At 46.2% G+C, this 26,165-nt stretch overlaps 1 protein-coding gene across 1 annotated transcript in view; it reads right to left on the bottom strand.

Moving 5' to 3' along the window:
* CTNNBL1 (catenin beta like 1) overlaps positions 1 to 26,165 on the bottom strand; it is a 139,699-nt gene that overhangs the window by 38,719 nt on the left and 74,815 nt on the right. The window contains exon 11 of the mRNA XM_061630757.1: positions 17,290 to 17,471. Within this exon, the coding sequence (XP_061486741.1) occupies positions 17,290 to 17,471 (182 nt within the window). The remainder of the gene's footprint in view (positions 1 to 17,289; positions 17,472 to 26,165) is intronic.

Raw genomic sequence — 26,165 nt, 5'->3', positions numbered from 1 at the left:
CAGTAATCGCACCGGCAGCTGTGGCCTTTCGGCAGCAATGTCAGAGACCGAGGAGACCACGAGGAGAGCTGCAGCCCTGCTCAGACACCTGCCTTTCCCTAGTGATGGGGTGAGCACTCTCCTCGCCTTTCCATCACCGATAACATCTTGTACAACATGGGTGTGCCGCGCAGGTGCCCAATTCATGCTGTTACCACCCCTCAGCAAGGAGAGAGAGACTGAGTGAACTGATATGCCTGTGTGGAGCGCCTACACTATAGATGACACGATCTGCGCTTTGTGGAGGTGCCCATTCTTTCACCATACAAAAACTGTTGTGGCTTGGTACACAATGGACGTGGGCCGCCATCAAATAAAATGAGCTCAGAAACTGTATCTGCTAACACCCATAGCCCTTAAGCACCTTAAAGGGGATATTTATCATTTCCTTAAGATGCTCTGTTGATCTTGTCAAGGAAAGGCTGCTTGGATTTGATCTGCCTACTGGATAGGTGTGCTCCTCTGTGGGCATCAAATCTGACTGAGAACCCCCTTCTCCCATTCCCTCCCCTACACAGTGCCCAGAGCAAGGGATGGTCACAGGAAGAGCTGACGGTTTGCAACAAACATCAAGGAACTGGCACGCCGCCCCTGCAAGCTTCTCCAACTGAGCAGCTTCTGGATGGTGCTGGTCTTCGGTTAGCACTTAAGAAGCTGCCACACTTTCAGGGTAATGTGCCCTGGGAGCGCGTGCGTCACCAGCAGATGCAACCAACACATTTTTCACTGGCAAAGCGTTTCAGGAAGGTTGTCATCTCAGCTGGCGTAATTAGACTTCCAAGTTAATGGGCCATAAAGACGGACAAGGAGACGCGTGCCACATGGAGGACTTGCACAATGTCTGGTTGGCTGGCTGTGGTAGCAGCAGGAGCAGCAGCACAAGGACATTTCCTTCTTCCCTCTCCACGCAAGCCCAGTCCTATCAAGTTTCCACCCTGAGTTCTAATAACTGGGGAGGTCCCCTGCACAAGCTTCACATAAGTGAACTGATGGGCAGAGCTAACACAGCTCCTGTTCAGTGCAATAGGGCTTATGCCCGAGAAGCAGAAGACGGTGTCATCTGCTTGAAACAGTTCTGCCTAGGATAAGAATCCTTGCTGATTTGGAGGTGGGGGGAGAGAGGCGTGGAGTGCAAAGAGCAAGACTTCTGAAAGGGAGGTGCAACGGTTCAGTGAGGGAACCCATTCTTTGATTGCAGAAAGCCCAGGTTCAGTCCCTGGCGGCATCTACAGTTAGAAGGATCAGGCAGCAGGTGTTGGGGAAGACCTCTCTTTCCTCGAGACCCTGGCGAGCCACTGCTAGCCAGAGCTGACGATATTGGGCTAGGCAGACTAAGAGTCTTACTTGATAAAAAGCAGCTTCCAGGTTTCCTAAGCAGAGATGAGAGAAGTGGCTGTTTTAGAATCGCCTGCCAGTTTATTCTCAAGACAACCTACAGAAGACATTCCAAATTTGCTTCTGCATCACCTTTAATGAGGCTTTAGACTTGCACAGGATTGTATACTCTAACGTCTGCAACCACCCAACAACTCTGCAAAAGGTAGGCTCTTGCTTTTCATTTGGTAAAAACGAGTCTCTCATGAGAGATAAACAACAGGAATCACAGACACATAGAATAGTAGAGTTGGAAGGGGCCTACAAGGCCATCAAGTCCAACCCCCTGCTCAATGCAGGAATCCAAATCAAAGCATTCCCGACAGATGGCTGTCCAGCTGCCTCTTGAATGCCTCCAATGTCAGAGAGCCCACCACCCCTCTAGGTAATTGGTAATTGCCAGGAAGCAGCAGAGCCCCCACTGACTTCATAGAATCATAGAATAGTAGGGTTGGAAGGGGCCTATAAGGCCATCAAGTCCAACCCCCTGCTCAATGCAGGAATCCAAATCAAAGCATTCCTGACAGATGGCTGTCCTCTCTTTCTAACTGGCAGTGGCTCTTCATGGCCTTGTCCAGTCCTGTCCACAGATCCTTTTAATTGGAGGGGCCAGAAATTGCACTTGGTTTGCATTCTCTACACACACACAGGCATTCTGCCCTCTACGTTATGTGGTCCGTCTCTGAAGCCAAACCTTTGAAGTTCAACACTCTGTACAGACTGCCAGGGCTGATCCGGAAGCCTTCCTGCTAATCCCTGTGTGAAGAATACTATTAACTGCCCAAAACAGACGGACGCATTTGCACCCACAGCAGATCCATTAGGCTACAAAAGGAGTAGGAGGACATCTTTTAATAATACTATTACAGAATGATATGTAAAAACAGCAGGGATAGAGTTGAAGCCTGGGGTAGCAGCCATTTCAAGTCATGTTACAGGGGGAGAGGCAGACTCCGGCATCTGCGCCGTACTTATTACATCAAAAATAAAAACTGCTAATAGCAAAGCAAACTTTTCCACATACTTCAGTCTCCATGTCTCATTTGCATGAAGTTTTGGAGCAAGAAATGTTAGTTTTCCAAGCGCCTAATGGAAACCACCATGGCTGGTGATGACTTCATTTAATCCCATCAGGGTAGAGAACTGCAACTCTTTCTGCCACCTCCCAGGAACACTTGTGACTGAAACAAACACTAAAAGGGGAGCAATACAGTATTTTGTTGCTGATTTTCTAGGGTATTTTTCCTTATGCAAGTTAATCATTCTCCGCCAGTGCTCCCCCTGAACTGCTACTCCTCTTCCACTCATTCCCCCAACTTCTCCATTCCCACCTCCACTACAGGGTCCTTGACCTATTTCAAACCCAACTCCAGCAGCCCACAGTTGGTGCATTAAAAAAGGCAACACCTATCAGTGGTGGCTGGTGGCTCTATGTCAGTGGGACAGTGGAATCAGCCCTGGGTCTTAGTCCAAACTTTCAAGGAGCTGTCTAAGGTGCTTAAGCTTATGGGTGCTCCAGGAAGAATGGGTGCAGGATATAAAGGGCAGGATATAAATCTAATACATATATTGTTGTTGTTGTTATGTGCCTCCAAGTCGACTACGACTTATGGCGACCCTCTGAATCAGTGACCTCCAAGAGCATCTGTCATGAACCACCCTGTTCAGATCTTGTAAGTTCAGGTCTGTGGCTTCCTTGATGGAATCAGTCCATCTCTTGTTTGGCCTTCCTCTTTTTCTACTCCCTTCTGTTTTTCCCAGCATTATTGTCTTTGCTAGTGAATCATGACTTCTCATGACGTGTCCAAAGTATGATAACCTCAGTTTCATCATTTTAGCTTCTAGTGATAGTTCTGGTTTAATTTGTTCTAACACCCAATTATTTGTCTTTTTCGCAGTCCATGGTATGCTCAAAGCTCTCCAACACCACATTTCAAATGAGTTGATTTTTCTCTTATCCGCTTTTTCCACTGTCCAACTTTCACATATCCATACATATATATCCATACATAGACATTGGGAACACCATGGTCTGAATGATCCTGACTTTAGTGTTCAGTGATACATCTTTGCATTTGAGGACCTTTCCTAGTTCTCTCATGGCTGCCCTCCCCAGTTAAATAAATAAATAAACAAAAATAAGAATTCTGGGTTTCTTCTGGGTTATTTGCTCACCTTTTCCCTCAAGGGACTTCTGTCAAATAGCACTCTTCTGATCAGGAGCCACTTTTTACTTCTCATATCGAGCTATTTACATTTTGAATGTACCAAACATGAAAAAATGAACACAGGAGTAATTCACAGCCGCTGACATCATGGACTGAGGTGAGCCCAAACCACATTTCACAGCTTTTACAGTACAATGGGCAGAGAAACAGGGTCTTTAATGCAATTGCCAGCAACTTCTGAGTTTTATGCCCTCTGTTAAAACATGATCAGGGAAGCACTGCAGTATTTCAGAAAACCATCTAATCTGAAAGAAAAATCAGAGTGTATACACCTCTTATCGCACACACCTGCACATTCTTAAACCTATTCCTAAGCAATCTCATTGCTTGATCCTCTGCAATCAAAAGGAAGCTGACACATTATCAGCTCTGTTATTGGAAGGCATGTCAGAAATTATTCTCCCACCCTCTGGAGGTTTGCCAAAGTTTGAGCCTGAGTATCTTCTAGAGCAGTGGTTTTCAAACTTTATCCTGAGCAACATCTGGGCTCTTGGAAACTTCTCAAGGGGTGTGTGTGTTCGGTGAGATCAGCAATGGCAGACGTGCTACCTTAAGACTGGTCCACCACTACTGATCTTCCGCTGCAAAGCACAGTTGCAAGGGAGCACCAGGTGGCCAGATGGTGCTCCCCATGAACCACCTATGCGCTTGCTTAAATTATGCCCCAGGATCTTCCATAGCACACAGAAGCTCCCTAACAGGCACCTAGGTTTCTTTTTAACAGGCCAGTCAATGGGGAAATGGCTCTCTGCTTTCCTCTGGCAGCATCATAAGATCTTCCTGTCTGTCTGGCTTTGAGCTGGGGATCTTATTTGGAACTTGCTTCCAGTTTCAATAATCGCATAAAACATCTGAGTACTGTATATGGTATAAGGCGGGGTAAGAAATTAAACCCACTCTAAGAAAACGTGTGCTTCGAGGGCACTGTGGCTACAAAGTGATGTATGGATATAAAACACAAAAATAAAACTGTTTAAAAAATTGGAATCCTGAGCTCATCTTTCAAACATTAACTGGAGTATTTACACCCGGCTTAATAAGTTAATGTTTGAGGTAGCTTACAATATGTTTAAACTACAATAAAAATGCACAAGAGTTACTTGGGAGGGGAAAATTATATGCAAGTTCTCCCCCAAGTCAACTGTTCCAGTAGTCCCTCTGACTTCCAAATCTCAAGGCAGGTCTCAGGAGAAACAACTCTGCCCCCAATGCGAGGCTCAACCTACTGCTGATGCCTCTCACAGAACACAGGAGTCACTGGGGTGAGCAAAGGAGGGTGCAAGCCTCTTACAGCTCTCAGATGTTCCAACAACAAATACACATTCTCACTGGATGCATTTTAATAGTTTTCTAAATAAAACATAAAACCAACCTGCATTCTTGTCCTAATCTACATGAAAGAGCCTACCTCTACTCATCCTAAGATGGGGAAATTAGCTCTGCAAAGCCCAGGAGCCCCACACCACTACCTCTATGAGTACCAACTCCTCCTGCTCAGCTAGCCCAGCCCAGCCCACTTCTTTTCTTCTCTTCCTGCCCTCCCCACCATGCCCTGATTTCTGCAAGGCATTCTGCCTGCACACTTTCAAGCCTAGAGGTGCAACCGCTAAGAGCACACTTTCAAAAACACAAACAAGTGGAGTTTTTAAGTAGAGTTTATTTGGGTGCTGATTCCTGGGCTTGCACTCATAGAGCCACACTGCACAGGCCCCCACCCACAGAGGGTATCAACAGGGGCTGAATGAACAACAGGCTTGTAGAACAGGCAGGGCTCTGGTGAAATTTCAAAGCAAAGCAGATAAAGCTCAGTGGTGAGATTTTTAAACACCAGCAAAAACCATCAAGACACACATTTTAATCCTTGTTTAACACAAAGTGCCTGTTAGTGAACAGCTTAATGCCATTCTTTAATTTAAATGGCACTGACTGTTTAAGGCTTTATAGTCAGGCAGGAAAAATCCTCTTTTGAGATTTCCAACTCAGAAGGGTAGGTGGCAGGCATATGCAGGCGTGCACACACACACGCAGAGGATTTTGCACCTCTCAGGGTCAAGTTAGATGTTATGCAGAGGCATTATCCCAAAGGCTCTGATGAAACAGGGAAAGCTGACCCTGGAGGGGGACAGCGATCAGGAGGGAGGCTTAAACGTTTCCCTAGACACTCAAGTAATGTTGCCCCCCACCCATCCAGCCACCCACCTCTGGCAGGGCTACAAGTGAATTAGGATCTCTAAGCGGAGGAGAGTCGAAGAGGAGGCGGAGGCCTTGTGGGTCATTAAGCACAAGATGCTGCCCCGTGCAGGGTTAGCCTCTGCTTGAAGCCCTCCAGCAAGGGTGAGCCCACCACCACTCTAAGTAATTGCTGCCCTGCTCTTGCTGTCAAGAAGTTTCTTCTAATGTTCAACCCAAATCCACCTTCCTGCAACTTAAGCCTATTTGACCTAGTTCTGCCCTCTGGGGTAGCAAGGGAAACGTCCCTGCCCTCTTCGGTGTTACAGTGACGACCACCAATCTGGATGGCTTTAAGAGAGGACGAGAGAAAGCCATGGAGGATAAGGCGACCCATGGATACGAGACATAATGGTGATGTTCTACCTCCACTGTTGAAGGCAGTGCACCCCTGAATACTCGTTTCTGGGAATCCAGCCATGGGGAGAGCCCTGCTGTGGCAGTCAAGCCCTGCCGATGGGCTTCCCACAGGTATCTAACTGGCCAGTGTGAGAACAGAATGCTGGACTAGATGGGCCCCCGTTGCCCAGAGCCAGCTACTTGAAGAGCGGAAGAGTGTTGTCACTTTTATGTCCTCCTGGTGAGCTTTTCAGATGTACCTGGAGTGGCCATTGTTAGAAACAGGATAGGACCTTTGGGTCTGATCCACCTTCAGGGCTCTCCTCATACAAGGGTGAAGACATAGAAAGCTGCCTTTTAGTGAACCAGACCACTGCTTGATCTAGCTTAGTATTGTCTACTCTGACTGGCAGAGGCACTCCAGAATCTAATGCAAAGACTCTCCTGGTACTTGCTACCTGATCCTTTTAACTGGAAAAATAACTCACTGAGCCTGGGATTTTTTGCATGCAAAGCAAGTGCTCTGTCACTATGCGATGCTTCCCTACAGACCCTCTTGTGTGTTCAGACCAGCAGAGGGTGCCCTCTTGGAAGTTCCGCCAGCTTCAGGACTTGTGGTGTTGGCGGAATGAGAGAGGGCATTCACTGTGGCAGCCTCTAAGCTATGGAATTCCCTCTCCACAGAGGGGTGCCTGGCACCTTCACTTTACACCTTTCACTGCACACACAGGACAATCTTCTTTACCTTGGCCTTTGGGTCTCTCTCTCTCTCTCTCTCTCTCTCTATTACTAAAACATTCTAAAACATCTTAAAAACAGACTTTAAAAATATTAAAACAAAACATCTTTTAAAAAAGCTTTAATATTTAAAGGGAGGGAGTTCTACAGGGTAGGCGCTGCCACACTAAAAGTCCATTTCCTATATTGTGCAGATGTTGTGTCCTGATAAGGTGGTATCTGCAGGAGGCCCTCACCTACAGAGCGCGGTGACCGACTGGGTATATAAGGGATAAGACGGTCTTTCAGGTATCCTGGTCCCAAGCTGTATAGGGCTTTGTACACCAAAACCAGAACCTTGAACTTAGCTTGGTAGCTAATGGGCAGCCAGTGCAATTCTTTCAGCAGTGGGGTGACATGTTGGGGACACTCTGCTCCAGTGAGCAGTCTCGCCACTGCATTTTGTATCAGCTACAACATCTGCATTAATCTCAAGGGCAGTCCCACACAGGGCGCATTAATTCACCCTGAAGGTTACCATCTGTACTATCCCAGTACAGAAAAGGCCACAGCTGTCTTACCATCCGAAGCTGGTAAAAGGCAGTCCTAGCCACTGAGGTCACCTGGGCCTCTAGTGACAAAGATGGGTCCAGGAGCACCCCCAGACTATGGACCTTCTCTTTCAGAAGGAGTATGACCCCATCCAAAGCAGGCAACTGACCAATTATCCGAACATGGGGACCACCAACCCACAGCACCTCTGTCTTGCTAGGATTCAGACTCAATTTAATGGCCCTCATCCAGCCCACCACCGAGTCCAGGTAGCAGTCCAGGGCTTGCACGGCCTCTCCCAATTCAGATGTTATAGAGAAATAGAGCTGAGTATCATCAGCGTACTGCTGACACATTGCTCCAAATCTCCTGATGACCACTCCCAAGGGCTTCATATAGATGTTAAACAGCATTGGGGACAAGATGGTACCCTGTGACACCCCACAGCACAACTGCCAGGGGGCTGAAAGACAATCACCCAATGCTATTCTCTGAAAATGACCCTGGAGGTAGGATAAGAACCACTGTAAGATAGTGCCTCCAATATCCATCTCACCAAGTTGGCCCAGAAGGATACCATGGTCAATGGTATCAAAAGCCACTGAGAGATCAAGAATAAAAGGGTTGCACTTCCCCTGTCCTCCCAATAAAGGTCATCCATCAGGGTGACCAAGGCTGATTCAGTCCCATAACCAGTCCTTAACCCAGATTGGAATGAGTTAAGATAATCTGTTTCATCCAAGAGTACTTGCAATTACTGTGCCACAACCCTCTTGATCATCATCCCTAAAAAGGGGGTATTTGCAACTGGGTGGTAGTTGTCACAAACCAATGGGTCCAGGGTGGGCTTTTTTAGGAGCATTCAGATCACTGAATCTTTCAGGGCAGCTGGGACCACTCCATCCTGCAATGATGTGTTGACCACACCCTGGATCCCCTCAGTCAAACTCCCTCAGCAAGCTTTAATAAGCCAAGAAGGGCAAGGGCCGAGAGGACACGTTGCTGGCCGCATCATCGCAAGCACCTTGTCCACGTCATCAGGCCGGATCAACTGAAACTGTTCCCAAGAAGTTACGGCAGACGTTGCACTGGACACCTCACTGGGGACTACAGCAGATGTGGATGAGACATCAAGATTGCTACAGAAGCGAGCAACTTTACCCTCAAAGTGACTTGCAAACAATTCACAGTGGGCCTTTTAAGGATGCATCCTATTATTGTGAGTGTAATTTGGTTTAAACCGTTTTTAATATTGTATTTTAAAATTGTCCTGGAACTTTAGGTTGAAAGGCGGGTAAGAAATTGAAACAACAACAACAACAATGGCCTTCCATAAACTTAAGAACAAGGGGTATTGTTAACCAATTTTAGATCACAAAATCCAATCCCAAGTTGATATTCATCAATCAAGAACCATCAACACATATCAAATCCATTCAAAAACTATGGTTTTAAGTATAATAAGAACATGTGCCAACTTTGAGCACCCTTTACCACATCTGAACCATGCTTCTGTCATAGTAATACCCTTTTGCCATTTCGTAAATGCAGTCATTTAGATGGCTGCGATGACAAACTCACAGTTCAAGTACGACTCAAGGTAAGTCATAAGTCATGTTATGCTCTCTACAAATGCACAAAGAAGATGACAGAGGAGAAAGCACGAAGCGAAGAGGCAGGCCTGAATAGTATTTTGTTTTGTTGCTTGTGTTTATCGTTTGTAATCTGATTTTACTGTGTTATTTTTGTATTTTAACCTTTTGGTACACCGCCCAGAGAGCTATTTGCTATGGGCGGTTTATAAATGAAACAAATAAATAAATAAACAAACAGCAGGAGAAAAAGGTGCTGCATTTTGTTCTTCAACAATGTTGTCTGCATTTGGGGTGTTTTCCTGACACCCAGGAGGTCAGTAGTGAACATCCACTAGGCACATGAACGAAGCTGAGGGTAATTAAAACACACAACCCAATAGGAATGCCAGGTAATCCAAAACACCTACCTTTGCAAGCAGGTAAACAGGATGTAAAAAGAAGGTCCTGTTGAACGTTTGAAAAATAGCAACACAAGATCTCATATGCAAAATCCTACAGCTGGTGTTTGGAAGAGGCTGCCTGGGAGGTTAAATATCTGGGAAGGAGAAGGACTTCATGACCCACCCCATACGCTAACTGTGAATGAATGAATCGACTTTATTGCGTATAGCCATAGGCCTTTGCAAATACAGAAAAGATAAAATAAGCAAACAGATAAACTGAGGGGAAACCGAGGGGAATACAATATTACAGCGGGCACACGTCTGTAAGGGACTTAATATAACTCGCCCTCAGCTTTCTAGCAGCTAGGGCAAAATTAGCCACTGCGACCGTTACTTGTTTATAATTATCAGCTAGTAACTCTACTAGCAATTCCTGGGGGTGGTTCCCCCGGTGTGAACAGGTATAGATGGCCAGAAATTTTCTTCTGGGGTCCTCATACAAGGGACAGTATAGAAGGTAATGAACGATATCCTCTATCTGATTACAACCAAAAACACATCTCTGCTCCTTGATCGCGATTCCCAGGTATCTCCCTTCAAGGTAAGCCGAGGGCATCACTTGGAATCTGAGTTCCGTGAACGCCCTACGCAGGGGGGTGCGCGTCAACACATCAAGTATTGTGGTTTAGCGTGGTTAGGCTTGAGTAGGGGGAACCAGGGGGAGAAAGGAGGTACCGCAATTGTTGCCTGGTCTTGGCATGTGTCATGGTCAAAGACCCAGTTCCGGAGGTCAGATTGATTTAAACTTAGGTACTTTCCCAGGGTAAGGTCATATAGCTTTAATTTTTCTTGGCACAGTTGGGCCCAGCCCCCGATCCTATGTTGTTCGTTCCAGCAAAGTTTGGGGAGGGAGCAGTCATCCATACTGGATAACCTCCGCCAGTATCTAAGATACGCTAAGTCCATTTTTGCTGAAAGGGATGGCAGACCACGCTCTGCTCTTAAATGGGCCGATGGGACCCCTTGGGGCAGCCCCAGGACCTGCTTCATGAACTTGTTTTGGAGGACCTCTAATGTATGATTAGCCGAACCCCCCCACAGCTCTACCCCGTATAAAATTTTGGCCAAAATTCTGGCCTCAAAGACTTTGAGCATCAGATTAATTAATTACCTATGTGTGGTTTTTATTTGTAAGCCACCCTGAGTTCCAGTTTTGGAAAAAGGGTGGGGTAAAAATAAAGAGTAATAAATAATAATAAATAATTGCCCTCCTCGAGTGTAAAAAAACCTTCTAACCTGGCCAGTACACTAACTGTGACAAAGCTAAGATGAAGGGCACAGCAAGTGACAAACTGGGCCCAGAGGTCTCTAATCAGCACTGAGTGTTCTCTGAGTGACATCTGTTGGGAGCCAGAATAATACTGGGCTCAATGGCCAACTTCTTTGAGCTTGTAAAGACGCTCACAAGCTAGCACAATTAGCTCTCCTTTTCATCCTCATGGTTTGACTTGGACCCTTCCGTTCACTGCTCTGTTCTGGCCACCAGCAGTGTAGGATGAAGCCTCTGAGCACCAGAGATATGGAGAGAAAGTGACTCCAAAGTCAGGTCGGCTGGAGTTAATGACATCAGAAAATTGGGAGCCTTCCCTTCCCAAAATTAGCACTGTTCTCTCTCAACAATACACAGGTCTGCCCCCTAAACATCTGGGAGTTCTCCTGCATCCATCTTTGTCACTAGAGTCCCAGGTGACCTCAGTGGCTAGGAATGCCTTTTACCAGCTTTGGCTGATAAGACAGCTGCGGCCCTTTCTAGACCAGGATAGCCTGACCACTGTTGTCCATGCACTGGTAACCCCCAGGCTGGATTACTGTAATGCGCTCTATGGGATTCAAAAGGCTCAGTTAGTCTCAATAAGGTCTTCTTAGTCTTCATTAGTCTGGATGGGCCCACAGATAGGCTGATACGTAGGCAGGGAAAGATGTCTAAGGGCTTCCACAGGCTTCTTTAGTCTTAAGAAGGCCTGATCAGTGTTCGTGAGACTGGATGACACTTGGGGCCTGTTCACATGGCGACTTGGATCCACATTTTAAATGCTGCTTTTTCAAGCACGATAGATTTGGATGGTTCACATACTTCTGCCCTCGGAACGATTAAACTTGCTGTTTTGGTGTTCAGCGTTCACATGCGTCCGCATGTGTTGCTATCAGTGCTTCTTTCTTGCCACGCCCCCGATTAGAACGCTAACTGCAGAGGCGGGCAAGGGGCGTTGCTTCCCTGCCTACCGCAGGTAGAGTCTGCGGACACTAGGGGGTGCTATTCCCCTCTGATCCTGCTGTCAGGCTTCAGGTCGATATGAAATGTTTGCAGTGTGTGTGTGTTTGTGATTGTTCGCACGTGTTTCCCGTGCCTGGTGCCATCGTGGCATTATGGGAACTTTTTGTCCATGGGCACCATGCAACCATTTCAATAAAGGGGACGTGGCACCAGCACCATTAGCGGTGGGCATTTGCTACAAACTAGGGGGATCGCCCATGTAAGCTGGCAACATGCCAATACAATAACAACACTTGTATGAGCACAATCCTATGCATATTTACTCAGAAGTTAAGTCCCACTGTGTTCAGTGGAGCTTATTCCCAGGTAAGTGCAGTAGCGTAGTTGCAAATTCAGAAGTGCAGGGTCCCTTCATGATAGTCATGCCACACACCCTCGCTTGCTTGCTTGCTCTCCACTATCATCTTCACACTCCTCAGTCCTTCTGCCATGCACCTTCTTCCACGATAGCAGACATCCTGAGGAGCCAATCAGCGTGAATAAGGAGTGTGTTAGCTACTGAGAAGAGGCTTCTCAGTGGCTAACTCACCTCCTTTCCTTTCACTCTGATTGGCTCCAATCAGCAGGAAAGGACAATGAAGTACGTATGACCTGGCTGCAACCCTGCTCCCAAAATGGTGAGGGGTCTGACACCCCCTGAGACCCTGGACAACTACACCACTGGTGCACGGTAATATAGCCTAACCTACTATTTAGTGTGAAAAACCTAAACCAAGAGTGGATACTATTACCACTTACCATGAAAACCCTATTCATAGGGTTGCCATAAGTCGGATCGACTTGAAGGCAGTACATTTACTTTGAGATGATTGTATGTTACAAGTACAGATACAGCAGCTGAATCCCTTTCTTTTTCTGTTTTTTCGAGGAACTGGTATTCAGAGGCATGCTGCCTATGATCCTGGAAGTAGCACGGAGCCATTGTTGAATCTTCTGTTGGCAAACTGAACCAAATATTTCCTCTCAACCCCCTTCAAATAAAATAACAATAATCTCACACTAGATCTGGTTGTACTTATTTGATAGCAGAAATTGAAACACAGTCATATTTACTATCTGGTTAGCACTACCCCATTCAAGGGGAAGGACTGGAACCTCAAATAATGGTAACTCTAGTACACCTGAATGCGTACACTACTGTATTTTTTTCTCAGCTATCCGTAAGTCATAGGAACATAGGAAACTGTCTTGTCCGGGCAGGCCATTGGCCCATCTACCTCAGTATTGTCTACACTGACTGGCAGCAGCTCTCCAGGCTTCCAGGCAAGCTCCTCTACAAGCCTTGCCTGCAGATGTTTGAGACTGAACTTGGCATGCACAGCAGATGCTATGTCATTGAGCTACAGCCTTTCCCTTAGTCAAAGTCGGGACAATATTTTATTAGTACAAGCGAGCACAAGAAAATGGAAGTGTCCATGAGACAAGCAGAGCATAGGATTTAGGAGGCATGACAGGAGGCGTGGCTCCTTGGGTGTCCCTGCGTGACCAAGCCTCACCGAGGCGCACCAACATCTAGTAGAAAAAGTGGAAGAACAAAAAATGCCTCCCAAACATTCAATGCCACCAGGTGCGCCAGGGAGCGCAAAGGGCAACGAGAAAGCATTAGGACAAAGGCAACTCTTTGTGCCATGCCTCGATTACTGCAGTGCGATGAACATGGGGCAACTCTTGAAAACTGCCTGGAAACTTCAGTTGGCACAGAATACGGCTGTGAGAGTGATAACTGGCACCAGGCAGCATTGTGAACATATTATTACAGGTGGGCATAATTCCTCGTGTGTGTGTGTGTGTGTGTGCGTGCATGTGCTCCAAGGGGTCAAATGCCAGAGTATGATCGGGAGACTGCTTGCTACTGTATGTAATAAAGTAGTGAGGGTTGTCTTTGTTTTTACTTGGGCTGAGCTTGGCAGCTGAGCAGGCAATCCTTTCGAAATTGCAGGCATAATGTGTCCTTCCCAGTAGTGTTCCAGTTGGAAATGATGATTGCCTCCCCCATGGACCCATGGCTATTTCTCTCTCTCAGGTATTCAGCACTCAGTGGAGTGGAGCATGCATTCCAAACAGGCAAATTTCAGTCTGTTTCCATTTCTCAGTTTTCCAATCTTAAGTTCAATTCTCCACATTTCCACACTAATCTGCTTTAAAAAAAAAAAAACCTCATGAAAATTCTTCAGCATGTTGGTGCAATTTTCTCCTAATATACACATTTTTGTATGCAATGTTGCCTAATATACACATTTTTGCAAAACAATTTGCCCTAATAAGTTTTTTTAAAAAGGAAAACATTCTTTTCACTGATACATGCTGATTTATGCACAGTTTGCCCTAGTAAGGTAGTATGAATTACTTTGCTGAAGAGCTGCATTGCAAAATTCAGAGAAGTGAGAATTTTGAAGGATGGCTGGTGAATCATAGAGTTGGAAGGGGCCTATAAGGCCATTGAGTCCAACCCCCTGCTCAATGCAAGAATCCCACTTTAAAGCATCCCCGACAGATGGCTGTCCAGCTGCCTCTTGAAGGCCTCCAGTGTTGGAGAGCCCACCACCTCCCTAGGTCAATGGTTCCACTGTTGTATGGCTCTAACAGTTAGGAAGTTTTTCTTGAGGTTCAGCTGAAATCTGGCTTCCTTGTGTTTCAGTTTGCATATTGTTTTAGAAAGTGAGAAATTGGCAGGTTGGCCATTAAATGCCACTGAATCAAATTTCTTTTCCATCCCTAATTCCAACTCAACAACTCACATTTCGCGTGCTGTCCCCACTCTGTTTCGAGAGGGCTGAGCCAAGGATTGGTGAAAGCAAACAGATGAACAAATAAGGAACTCGGAACTAGGAACCAACTTCAGCGTCGTATCAGTTAAATAGATTAAACAGTCACGGGGGGTGGCTGACATTTTGGTGTATATCTCGGGAACCAGGCCACCTAGAAACTTAATTTTTTTAAAAATTGAAGCTGAGAGTCCGGAGATTAAGGGATGCTAGCCAGAGAGCTGGAGCCACCCAAAAAAACCGGAGACTCCGGCCGAAAACCGGAGACCTGGTAACTCTAGTTCATAGGGTCACCGTTAAGTCAGGATCCATTTTTTCCATTTTGTATCCACCAAGTCTTCCATGGCTCTATCCAACTCTGTCTCAGAAGGAAGCAAAAACTCTTCCTGTCATATGGAATTGGCTGCCTCTGTATGGAAAGAGGCATCCTCCACCCACCCAAAAGCCAACCTCCATGACGGCCTTCAAAGCCTCCTGTGCTCGGTCTGCTCCTCTCTGCATGCCTCTCTGCCTGCCAGCCATGTCCAAGATGCTGAGCTCATCTGAGCCGCGACTGCAACCTTTTGAAACGTGCCTTGTCAAGCCATTGCCTTCATTAATATAACGTTATCAGATTCCTAATGCTAGCACTCCAAAGCAAATGCTCTGTTACCAGCTCACCCACTGGCACATTCTTCAGTAGGGAAACTGCTGCTGGCCAAACCAGTAGCCTCCCCCAGTGCAATCTCATCGACAGCAAAGCCCAGGCTCCTGACCTCTGATTCTTCCAACAAGCAGAAAACACACACCTCTCCGCTGATGCCATTTAATGGTGGCCTGGAAAAGTAGGGAAAGAAGAAGTCATCCCACCCACTTCCCTGTGATACTATTCACACTACCCCTCCCCCATTATACCCGTCTTCTCTGTCTAAGCAAACCTGAATGTTTAGGATAGCTGGGTGTATTTATTCAAAGGATACCGAAAGCAATGCAAATTCTGTGCATCTCTTGTTGTGACCTGTACAGCACCAGTAAGCAATAAAGTGCCCTTTCACATTTTGAGCTGGGTACTCTTTGTCGGGGGCAAGGAAAAAACTTGGAGAAAAGCCCTTCATCCAGAATTTACTCTGTTTTGCTCCCTGGCGAAGAGCAGCTTATAAAGCGTGCACAGGATACTGAACTGACAGCCAGAGCCAGGATCTCCCTGGTAATTTATTTCTTATTTAAAATGCCTAACCTGACCCTTGGCACGAACACAGGCCTTCTAGACTTACCCTATGAACATCTAAAAATCCAAATGAGAAGCAGAAGCTGGCACTCAGGATCTGAGGAGGCAACAGCAGCATCACAAAAGTAATTCTATACAAAGCAAGTGCTTTTTCTCATCATTCCCCAAACACTGCAGAGGATGCAGCTCTTGGAAGTGGCCACACAGAGAGGCTGAGATTTGCATCGGCAACTACCAATCATGTAATATGGACTCAGGGCATGTTGCATGCCTCTCTGGGTGTGTTTAGCAGAAGAATGGGATATAATCAGATTATTATTATTATTACTACAGCTTTCACTGCAAGAGATCCCGGAGTGTGCCTCTCAGGTCACATGGTACAGCTGCAAGGTGGGGGAGAGCACACAAAATGTCTTCTTGGGCTAACACTACAGTTTTCATTGTGCTTTGGAGAGGACAGCGGCACAAATGGGATGATGTGGCAGCACAGGGTGAAATCAAGATGGGCATTCTAAGTTGCAGAACTCGCTCCTCACAGAGGTGGGTCTGGCACCTTCACTACACAGCTCTTTGCAAATGCTGAAGTTGCACCTCTTTATCCTGGATATATATTTTTAGGATCCACCACATTTTTGTTACTGCAATTTGTTTTAAACTGTTTTTAATGTTGTATTTCACATTTTTTGTAGCCTGCCCTGGGACCTTACAGTGAATGGCACATGGTAATAAAGAAGAAGAAGAAGAAGAAGAAGAAGAAGAAGAAGAAGAAGAAGAAGAAGAAGAAGAAGAAGAAGAAGAAGTAGTAGTAGTAGTAGTAGTAGTAGTAGTAGTTCTGCTGACGTTTTCATGCCACTCATTGTTTCCAGTGTAATAAGTAATACTATACATCTAGCTTTTGGGGGGGGGCGGAATTGATAGACATTCCTCACTAGCTACTGGGGAAGAACTTGCATTCACCACCAGCTGCCAGCTTTGACCATGGAAAGTTTGGCATTTTCTGCTGGCATTTCCTCTCCTTGGGCTCAAAAGAAGATACCAGCACTTGAGACCAGCAGCAGATGAGGACGGTGGGAATTTTGGGTATCCCCGAAGAGTGGGTGGGTGGTGGAAAGAAACAGAGGGATCAATGGACAAGGAGCCACAGGTAGTTTGTGTCTGCAATGCCTGATGTTCACGTCATGCTTCAGTGCTTGGAGGCAGGAAAAACACTGCTACGGAGGTGACATTTGCCGTTTGCTCATTACTCTTTTCAAAAGAGTTTGGCATCACAAAGACAGTGTCACACAACAGGCTCACGTACACATATGCAAGAATTAACCACCATGCCGGAAGCAGACAAGCCAGTGAGGAGGAGATGCTGGGAACAAGCCCAGCCTCACATATACTTAACTGGGTGTGCAAGTCTGTTTATGTTGCATTTCGAACAACAAGGCTAGTGAAGGATTCATGACACTTGCCTGGAGTGGGCCTTTTACTGAGAGGCCTCCTTTCCCCAGAAAGGTAGTTGCTTGGGCTTTAAGTCATACCTTCATGCTCCTTCTCTGATGTTCCAACCTTCTTTATTTTCTTGGGTGACTTCATGAAGAGCGGAAAGATGGTCCTAAGGCCAAGAATGTCAACAAACTTGTGGCTGTTGTCTGCTCCCTCCGGCCCAATCATGGCATGATCCAAGACTTTCAGGGCACTACTCCTGGAGATTTTCTTCTCTCTGTAAGCAGAAGGATTTTTGTCAGTGAACTGGGCAATGCACTTTACTGCAAGATAAAGATTTTTCTCTGCCAGTTGGATGAGGATGCATGGAAAGATGAATGAGTGGCAAAGTTTATTCTTACTCTGCAGAAGAGAGAGGATTTGGGCATTCTCTATTTTAGGTCAGCCTCCAGGGCACATTGAACTTCAGCCTGTCCTTTCTCTTGCACTGAATGCCAAACATACACACTTGTGCCCTAAGGTCAACCACAGAAATTACCAGACCAGAAATTTGCTTGACTGTCAGAAGGCTTCAAGTCTAACTGTGCTTCCATACAGTTATCATCATTAACCATCACTTACTTGGCAACTAATTCGGATGGCACTTTCAATTTGTGCAGAGTGGACCACTGTTATTGTGGAGGTTCCCAGTCAAACTGTCCATCCAGAGGACCACATTGGTCATCAACCACCTCAATCTCAGTGCTTCAGTTCGATTTCTTCCAATTCCAAAGCTGGATTTCATGCATTAGTCCACCCTTCCCCAGCCTGATACCCTACAGATGTTTTGGACTGCAACTTCTATCAGCTCCAGCCAGGATTGGAGGGCACATGGTTGGGGAAGCCTAGGCTAACCTTTGAGAGAACCTGGATGACCATTCATGCACTGCCTCACTTTCCAAAGTCAAGTCAGATTCCTGTAAACTGTATCCCCAGTACAGCACAGACGTTAGTCATGATTACTGACTAGTTCTCATACTCAGAACAGAATGCATATTTATTCTGCACAAGATGTTCTTGTTTTATTGACCTTTCATACACAGGGACCAGGTCTCCCCTCTTACAACTGTAACTATAGCAAGAGGAATGAGGTGGAATGGATATGTCAAGGGGAACAACACTCCCTACTCATCGCCGTATTGATCCGCTAATAATATGTCATATTTCTTCTGTGACAGCTGCATGTGTGTGCAAATAAGCAGAAGCCGGGAGCTGAAGGAAGAACCTACATTCCAACTTTTACACTCACTCAACTCAATTTTATATTTTCATATCAAGCATACGCCTAAAGCATGCAATAATGTAAAGTGACCTTTTTTATTGTGCCAGTCTCTCATAAGACTGGAATTCATTGATCCATATTGGTTTACCATGAACACTTCAATCTGAGCCGCTTTACTCCTCCCTGCTAGCATGCAGAAGAAACAAACCACAACCCCTGGCTTTGCATTCTGTCTGAACTGGGGACGGTGGTTTCTTTCTCTCAAACCACAACCAGAAAGCAACCCCACACTCACCCTACAGGTCATGGTGTGGGTCACGAGTCCTGTGGCCATTTTGAGCCCAGACCTGGAATGGCAGACTCTGGAGGAAGATGAGGAGGGAAGTAAGATCATATGAAGAGCTTGCTGGATGAGGCCAGTGGCCCTTCTAGTCCACCATCCTGTCCTCACAGCGGCCAACCGGTTGCCTCTTATGGGAAGCCTGCAAGCAGGGCCTGAGTGCACTCTTTCCTTCTGTGGTTTCCAGCAACTGGTGTTCAGAAGCATGCTGCCTCGGACTATGGAGGCAGAGCATAGCCATCATGCTAGTAGCCACCGATAGCCTTATCCTCCATGAATTTGTGGAATCCTCTTTCAAAGCCCTCAGAGTTGGTGGCCATCACTGCCTCTTGTGGGACCAAATTCCATAGTTTAAATATGTGCCGTGTGAAGAACTTTCTTTTGTCTTTCCTGAATCTTCCAACACGACTTCTAGTGTTATGAGAGGGAGAAAAACTTTTCTCTATCCACTTTCTCCATGCCTGCATGATTTTATACACTTCTATCATGTCACCTCTTACTCTCCTTTTCTCTAAACTAAAATGCCCCAAATGCTGCAACCTTTCCTCGTGGTGGAGCTGCTCTATCCCCGATTATTTGAGCTGCTCTTTTCTGAACCTCTTCCAGCTCTATAATATCCTTTTTGAGGTAACCAGAATTGTACACATTACTCCAAATGCAATCGCACCATAGATTTATACAACAGCATTATGATTTCTGCAGTTTTATTTTCACTATCTTTCCTAATGATCCCTAGCATGGAATTTGCCTTTTCCACAGCTGCCGCACTCTGGGTCGACATCTTCATGGAGCTATCCACTAAGACCCCAAGGTCTCATTCCTGGTCAGTCACCACCAGTTCAAACCCATGTATGTATATGTGAAATTAAGATTTTTTTCTGCTCCAATATGCATAACTTTACAATTGTTTACATTGACTTGCATTTGCCATTTTACTGCCCATTCGCTCATTTTGGACAGGTCCTTCCGGAGCTCTTCGCAATCCCTTTTTGTTTTAACAACCCTGAACAATTTAGTATCATCAGCAAACTTGGTCACCTCACCCCTAACTCTAGATCATTTATGAACAAGTTTAAAAGCACAGCTCCCAATACTGATCCCTGAGGGACTCCAAGATGAGGAGGAATGGGAGGGGGAGACTGAAACATTGAAACAGTCTGGTGCACAGGGATCCCCCCCCCAAACCAAGCTGACCTTAATGGTGAAGCTGGAATTCTGGCTTCTCTCTCCCCTCCAGTCAAAGTCTAGGGAGGGAGAGAAGCTGCAGCCTGGGGCGGCTGAACAGGATTTGGAGAGGGAAGCAGGCTCAGCCTTGTCTCCTAGGACAAGACGACGCTTCCAAAGAAAGGAAGGCCTGCTGGTGAGAGATGCCCACAGGACTAGGGATTCCTGCGAGTATGCATGCCCCCCCCTCAGTTTTACACCTTGGTGGTTGGGGATGGGAATTTGCTGTAACAACTTAGCAGCTGCCAGCTTGGACATAATGCCAAGCCAGGGGCTGGCAGGGAGGAGATTAACAGCCCAAATCAGCGCGTTCAAAGTAAACTGTTAACTATGATTTAGCATGATGGGTCACGGAGTTCTAGCAATGTAAGGAAGGAAGACATTTTTATCTACTTTTCCCACACTGTGCTTTGTTTTATAAAACTCTATCATGCCCCTCCCTTCCTGACAGTCTTTTTATTTTTATTTTCTTTTATGAAACAAAACCAATAGTACAACCGCACCTCCTCCAAACCTTACAAATGAACCGACCCTCCAAATGCTTTCCTTATAGGGAAGGTGCTTGTTCCAGCTCCTTGATCGTTCTGGTTGCCCTTTTCAGCTTTTCCGTATTGCTGATCCAGGCTGAGTTTTGTATTCACTATAACCCCAAGGGCACAATCCGGCAGGATATTCTCTTGCGGAAGCCCCGCCGGAAGAACAAGGCTTTTGCACAGTTCTTACTCATCACAAATGGTGCTCACAGAGAACTTGTTACTGCATTGTAGCCAAATAATCTTCCTGAGTGCTGCTTCCTAGTCACTTTATTTTTCGTCTGTGTGCTTTTTCCTGCATGCAACAGCTAAGTTGGTACCCAATACTAGCTCTGGCCTATGAATGCAGAATGCCAGTTAGCAAACCAACCAGGATTTTCTGCTTTTTCATGGCTGTTGCCAGCAGCAGGGAATGAAACGGGCACGTTGTGAAATGCTGCTGCAAAATGCCACTGTGGGCGTATGTTTGTAATTCATACCAACAAAGGAAGTGCAAGAAGCAGGCATTTGATTGCCTACACAGCTTCCTTCAGCAAAGCATAATTCCCCTATTTGTTCAGGGGAGGGAGTCAGAGTTTGAGAAACACAATTCCAGAATAAACTAAAAGAACAGCCACCAAGATGCTTGAATAGGAACGTGAACAGATGAAAGGCAGAAAGAGGGAGAAGAAATCTTGGCAGCCTCTTGACATTCAACACAGAGCCCTCCCAGCACAGCACTAGCAGGCCAGTGCAGCCTCACATTGGGCCGGCCAATTCAGGGCGTTCCTTCACCTGCCTTCTTGATCCCAGAACACAGCACTGTGTTACCAAAGGCAGAAACAGACACCAGACATCTAGCCTGTCCTACTCTGTATGGCACCTACAGGGAAGCTAAAAAAGCACAAGGAGTATCCTCATTTTCAAGTACATGAAAGGTTGCCACACAGAGGAGGGCCAGGATTTCTTCTCGATCGTACCAGAGTGCAGAACACAGAATAATGGGCTCAAGTTGCAGGAAGCCCGATTTCGACTGGACATCAGGAAAAACTTCCTGTTAGAGCCATATGACAATGGAACCAATTACTAGAGAGGTCGTGGCCTCTCCGACACTGGAGGCCTTCAAGAGGCAGCTGGACAGCCACCTGTCGGGAATGCTTTGATTTGGATTCCTGCATTGCGCAGGGGGCTGGACTGGATGGCCTTGTAGGTCCCTTCCAACTCTACTATTCTTTGATTCTATGAGATCACAGACGGTCAAGCGGCATGATGGGAGAAACACATGGCAGCTGCAGAGCACCAGCAGCAGCTTCAGGACAAATTCCCTGCCACCCTCCCCAATAACGTGTAGTACAAGGTACTCATGCCCAGAGTTCCTTTATGTTGTGCATTTTACAGCCAGTTACACCAATGATGCGAAGCAATGGCTGGGAAAGGCATGATATGGCAGCACATGGGGTACGTGTTCATTAGGTCGCACATCTGCAGAAGCAGGCTTCAGAAACATACTGGCATCCCGCTCTCTACCCAGAGGAGGGGGAGCTCAAATCGGCACACGTGCTTTACACCCCAAGCCACCATTTTATCTGGAGGACTCCATGATGTCGGCTAGGCCACGAGAAAGCAACTGGCCTCATGGCTGAGCAGCGTTGCGAACCTGGCCCTGCTCAATCCAAGCCCAACACTAGAGCCACTTACTACATGACACTGCTGTCAGGCACTTTACAAAAAAGGGGTGGGCCTGTGGAAACCGGCTGCTGGTTTCGGTGCCCCTCCCCACATGACTTGCGATGTTGAGTTCCACCCCAAAGACACTCAAACGGCAACTTTTCTGTAGCCATTTCTTTTCTTTTCTTGTAGGCAGCTGCCATTCATATGAGCGGAGGAGAGGGGACTGGGGAAGTTTATTTATTTAAACAAAAATTCATATGCTGCTTGACTGTAAAAAAAAACCCTCTAAGCAACTGATATGAAAACATTAAAATTTTATTTATTTATTATTTGATTTATATCCCACCCTTCCTCCCAGCAGGAGCCAAGGACAGCAATTATTAATAAAAAATTATGAATGAAAAACTTAAAAACAAGTAATTAAAACTTTTTTTGAAGAATGATTAAAACAGCCATAAACGAAAAAGAGATTAAAACACATCAACATCTATTTGATGCGATATGTCTGTCGGAACAAAAATGTTTTAAGCAGGCGCCAAAAAGAATACAGCAGAAGTGCCTCCCTGATGCCCGCAGGCTGGGAGTTCCAAAGCACAGGCGCTGCCACGCTGAAAGAGCGACTTCTTACAAGCGCAGAACAAGTATTATTTGGCACCTGTCACTGTCTGCTCGAGTGAGCACCTCCGGGGGAAGGCAATCCTGAAAGGAAACTTGTCCCAAGCTGTTGTTTTACATACCAAAGGTAACACCCTCAACTTGGCCCAATAGCAGATTGGCAATGAGTGCAGATCCCTGAGCAGAGGCGTTATGTGCTGACAGCGACTTGCTCCTCTCAGCAATCTGGCTGCAGAATTCTGCACTAACTGGTTTCCAGTTCGAGTGCAAGTGAAGCCCCACATAAGTGCATTGCACTAATCCAGTCTGGAAGTCACCAATGCCTCAATTGCTGTGCTCACGTTCTCCAGGCCCAGGAACAATTGTAGCTGTTGCACCAAGCACAGGATATAAAAGGCACTTTTAGCCACTGAGGCTACATACATACACACATACATACATAAATAAATGGAAATGTGCTGCCTTCAAGTCGATTCCGACTTATGGCGACCCTATGAAGAGGGTTTTCATGAGGCTGAGAGGCAGTGACTGGCCCAAGGTCACCCAGTGAGCTTCATAGCTATGTGGGGATTCGAACCCTGGTCTCCCAGGTCGCAGTCCAACACCTTAACCACTATGCCACACTGGGTCTCTACACATACATACATACATACAAACACACATACATTGTTTTACTTATATGCCGCCCTTCCTCCCAGCAGGAGCCCAGGGCGGCAAACAAAAGCACTAAAAACACTTAAAAACATCATAAAAACAGACTTTAACATACATTAAAACAAAACATCTTTAAAAACATCTTTTAAAAGCTTTGAAGACATCTTAAAAAAAGATTAAAATATATTGTTGGTTTTTTTTAGAAAAAGCTTTCAAAACTTCTGAAAAAGCAATTGCAACACGGACACGGTCTGGGATATGGTCTTTACTCAAAAGGCTTGTTGGAAGAGGAAGGTCTTCAGTAGGCATCAAAAAGATAACAGAGATGGTGCCTGTCTAATATTTAAAGGGAGGGAATTCCACAGGGTCAGTGCCGCCTGTGACAAAGGCAAGCCCAGAAGCACCCCCAGACTGCACACCTCCTTCTTCAGGGGGAGTGCAGCCTCATCCAAGGCAGACAGTTGCTGTTTCTCAGACATGGGAACCACTCATCCATGGTGCCACATCTTGCTGGGATTCAAGCTCAGCTTATTTTCCAGCCTCTCCTGATTCAGATGTTATGGAGAAGTAGAGCTGAGTATCACCAGAGTACTGATGGCACCTTGCCCCAAAACTCCTACTGGATGCTCCCAGTGGCTTCATATCTATATTAACACATCAGGGATAAAATAGTGTCATGAAGCACCTCAAAGCACAACTGTGTGTATAGTTCTGGTCGACTCATCTCAAAAAGGATATTTTACAGCTGGAATTGGTTCAGAAAAGGGCAACCAAAATGATAGAGCAACTCCCCTATGAGGGAAGGTTGCAGCATTTGGGGCTTCTTAGTTTAGAGAAAAGGCGAGTCAGAGGAGACATGATAGAAGTGTATAAAATTGAGCATGACATGGAGAAAGCAGACACAGAAACCTTTTTCTCCCTCTCTCATAACATGAGAACTCATGGACATTCAAGGAAGTTAAATGTTGGAAGATTCAGGACAGGAAAAAAAACCTTTGCGCAATGAGTAATTGAAGTATGGAACTCGCTCCCACAAGAGGCAGTGACGGCCACCTACTTGGACGGCTTTAAAAGAGGATTAGTCATGGAGAATAAGGCTATCAATGGCTACTAGCCATGATGGCTATCCTGTGCCTCCAGAGTAGTAGGCAGTATATTTCCAAATACCAGTTGCTGGAAACCGCAGGAGGGAAGTGCTCTTGTGCTCAGGTCCTGCTTGTGGGCTTCCCCCGGGCACCTGGTTGGACACTCTGGGAACAGGATGCTGGACTAGATGGGCCACGGGCCTGATCCAGCGGACTCTTCTTATGTCCGTATAACTGCCAGGGGGACGACACCTGCCCAACGCTTCTCTCTGGAACTGTAGATAGGACTGGAACCACCGTAACATGGTGCCTCCAACTCCCATTCCACTGGGCCAGTACAGAAGGAGACCATGGTCAATGCTACTGAAGGTTTCAGGGGGACTGAGAAGCAGGAGGAAGGTTGCACTCCCCGTCCCTTTCTCTGTAAAGGTCATCTATTAGGGCAACGAAGAACAATTCGGTCCCATGGCCAATGGATCTAAATAATCTGCATCATCTGAGAATGCCTGCAGCTGCCCCACCACCACACTCTCCACCACCTTCCCCAAGAAGGGGTATTTGTGACTGGTCAATGGTTATTCCAGTCCGGGTCCAGGGCCAGTTTCTCCAGGAATGGCCATACCACCCCCTCTTTCAAGGCAGCAGGGAGCACCCCCTCATGCAATGAAGTGTTAACCACACTCGGGATCCAACCAGTCAAACCGCCTCTGCTAGATTTAATAAGCCAGGAGGCACTAGAGTCAAGAGGGCACATGGCTGGATGTACAGCGATCAGCACCTTGTCCACACCAGCTGACTGCATAAGCCAAAACTGAACGTTACTGTTGTTACCAACCCAGGGAAGGGGTGTTTTCTATACCCCTTCTCACAAAATGTATCAAAGAGGTGTACAAACATTTAAAACAATACAGAAAACTACAAAAGAAATATGCATGTCATCCAGTAAATTAGGCAAGGACAAAAGAGAGCCTGTGATCAAGGGTCCACTTGGGCAATGCCTTCAACAGAGTGGCATCTTAAGGCAGCCAATTCCACAGGTTACCTTTTTTGAGCTCAGCAGTACAGCACAGTGTTTAAAGGAGAGGGTGTGATGTAGCAACTCACTTACCTCCTCTCCCCTGCCCTCCTCACTTCCAACTCTCCTTCACCTTGCAAGTCAAAATAATAAGAGGCTAAAAAATAAAGTTCAGCTTTTGGCTGGAGAACTTAGGGACTCTTTTTCGGGGGAAGTAATTGCATATTGATCAGTGTTTAGGCAGGTTGCAGGGAGCTGATCTCTGGAATATTCATTGGGTTTAAGTTCAGGCTTTTAGAGATCAATAGCTGTTTGACTGGACTGTCTCAGGTTGATTTTATTTGAAATATTTATTCTACTGGAGGGCAAGCACTTTATCTTAGTCTCATCTTGGACTTATTGAAGTCTGTCTTCGGTGAGAACTAATTCAGATAGTACAGCCTGGGAGCCTCACCAAATGAGGACTGAACTAGACCTTTAAAAAGCTGGGAACAAACTTACTGTCTGCATTTTCCGGGGGCAGATTCTCCAGCACAGTCATGAGACCCACCAAGCCAGATGAAGCCCACTCAAGACCCAAATAAACCTCCTGGC

The sequence above is a fragment of the Rhineura floridana genome, chromosome 6 (genome assembly GCF_030035675.1).
Source record: "Rhineura floridana isolate rRhiFlo1 chromosome 6, rRhiFlo1.hap2, whole genome shotgun sequence".
Classification (NCBI taxonomy): domain Eukaryota; kingdom Metazoa; phylum Chordata; class Lepidosauria; order Squamata; family Rhineuridae; genus Rhineura; species Rhineura floridana.
The sequence above is the reverse complement of the archived record's forward strand: the minus strand, read 5'-3'. Positions and strand labels throughout refer to the sequence as shown.